The sequence below is a fragment of the Apodemus sylvaticus genome, chromosome 2 (assembly GCF_947179515.1).
Source record: "Apodemus sylvaticus chromosome 2, mApoSyl1.1, whole genome shotgun sequence".
Classification (NCBI taxonomy): domain Eukaryota; kingdom Metazoa; phylum Chordata; class Mammalia; order Rodentia; family Muridae; genus Apodemus; species Apodemus sylvaticus.
The window spans coordinates 129,477,435-129,479,424 of NC_067473.1; the positions used below are offsets into that span (position 1 = coordinate 129,477,435).

General features: G+C 39.1%; 1 protein-coding gene across 2 annotated transcripts in view; it reads right to left on the reverse strand.

The window, feature by feature from the left end:
* Mdfic2 (MyoD family inhibitor domain containing 2) overlaps nt 1–543 on the reverse strand; it is a 116,331-nt gene extending 115,788 nt beyond the window's left edge. Inside the window, exon 1 of one of the 2 annotated variants that reach the window (XM_052174433.1) lies at nt 456–543. In XM_052174433.1, coding sequence (XP_052030393.1) covers nt 456–543 — 88 coding nt within the window. Of the gene's footprint in view, nt 1–448 lie in introns of both variants that reach the window. The other variant, XM_052174434.1, reaches the window with a different exon arrangement.
* Between the last annotated feature and the right edge of the window lie 1,447 nt (nt 544–1,990).

Here is a 1,990-nt window from a genome sequence, read left to right on the forward strand (position 1 = left end):
ACAGAGCCGTGATCGTCAACCTTCCTAATGCTGCAACCTTTTAATACAGCTCTTCATGTTGTGATTTCTCAACCAGATAATTATTTTTGTTGTTATTTCATTACTGTGATTGTGCCTCTGTTGTGAATCATACATGATATGTGAACCCCAATGGGGTCACAACCTAGAGGTTGAGAACCACCACTTTAATGACTATATATCATGTTAAGTCTTTCAAAAATCATGGAATTTGTTTGCTGCAACCCAAAGACTACAGAAGAATTTCAACACTAGAGATTCTTACACTCCAGCTTGGGCCACATGTGGATTAAAACAGAAAGTCAGCATGCTGGACTCAGTTGAACTCCAGGGACATGCTTGCTTCCCCAGCCCCACCCCCAAAGCCATCTTCTGGCTGTAAGCAAAAGCACCATTTTTACTGCTGTAGAAACAAAGTCCGGAAGAGGACGACTTACCTTCTTTTAACCAAGGAATGTTATTTTTGTCATTTTCAAAATGTTCGGCTGTTCTTACTTTTATCTTTTCCAACTCAGTTTCTGACATCTGAGGGAGAAGCAGAATTAGAGATATTAAAAAAAAAATGTATGGAGACCACAAATTGAGATAGTAGTTTTATGTGTGGACACTCTCACAACATTATGGAAATTTTTCCTGTCTGTGGTGTTGGGAGCTCTGTCTACTGCAGGCTTATCTTATCCTTATCTACTTGTGTCATTTTAAAATGCCAACACCAACAACTGAACTTTGCATGGTACAAGGACTTCACTGCTCAGCAACAAAGCCTGTTTGCTGTAAGATATTAGAACTTGGGGAATACGTGAATAACAGATTTCTAACTAGACTCGGATTTGCCACAAACAAACAAACATATAGTTACTGTTTAGTGTCTTCCATGCCATATAGATAAGTGTGCTAAAAATTAAAACATAAAGATATAGAGAGCAATCAAATATAATAAGACCTTTTCTGGAATTTTTATTGACAAGCATACGAACCTCACTATCTAAGCAAGCTAACCTGAGCCCCTGACGCCGTCCAAGAGGCCTTTCATATACCTTTAGAGCAGAACACTTGGCTTTTAGTGCTTTCTGGCTATATGCAGGTTCCCTTCAGTTCAGCACTATGGAGTTCTTACCTGTGTGTCTCAAAAGAAGGAAGCAGGAGGTGTGGGGCTGGGCTGGGCTGTGGTGTGCTGCAGCCTCCCTGTCTCTGGGTGTCCAGCATTCCTCTCCTCTGGCAGAAGTGAGCAGAGAGGCAAACACGCTCCCTCCCTGGGTGGTGCTAGATTTGTATGACTGCCAGAAGCATCCAACTTGCGGCTGAGAGTTGTTGGGATTTTTTTTTAAAGGTAATATAAAGCCTGTGGTTAAAACAATAAAACCTCCTCCAAGCTAACAGTTATTTAAAATGACACTCTACCAAACAGGCTTAGAACAATGAATTCTTTTCAAATGGACAGAGTGACTCCCATCCCTATCCTTTCCTACTCATCATTTGTGACTTAGCATTAAGATTAAAAGGTGCCAAGAGAACACAGTGATTATACACGAACTATTTGGGTTAAAAGAAAGACCTCTGATGCTGAGTCCCTTAGATGTTCATTCTCTGGCTGCTGTTTTGAAAAACATTTTTTTTCTTTTCTAAGGCTTTATAAGCAATAAAAAAAACATTGAATTTTTAATTTATCTTTTGCAGATATTCTAGAAAGGATTCGGAATGACATTCCAAAGAGCATTAGTCATTATATTCTTAGGTAAGGACAACACTGTTTTTAATGAAAGATAAAATCCTGAGCATGTAGCCCTTGAGTATACATGATAAATAATTCATCTTTCCTAAAAGATGACACTTTTTTTCTCTGTGGCAGTATTTGGTTTGTAACTCGAGGTGGTTGGCCTTCTTTGATATGTTTGCCTGACACAGATGTTGTCTGATCATGTGGCAGTCATTTCTTCTGTCATCCAAACTTTATTTCTTCTTCTACTCTGCT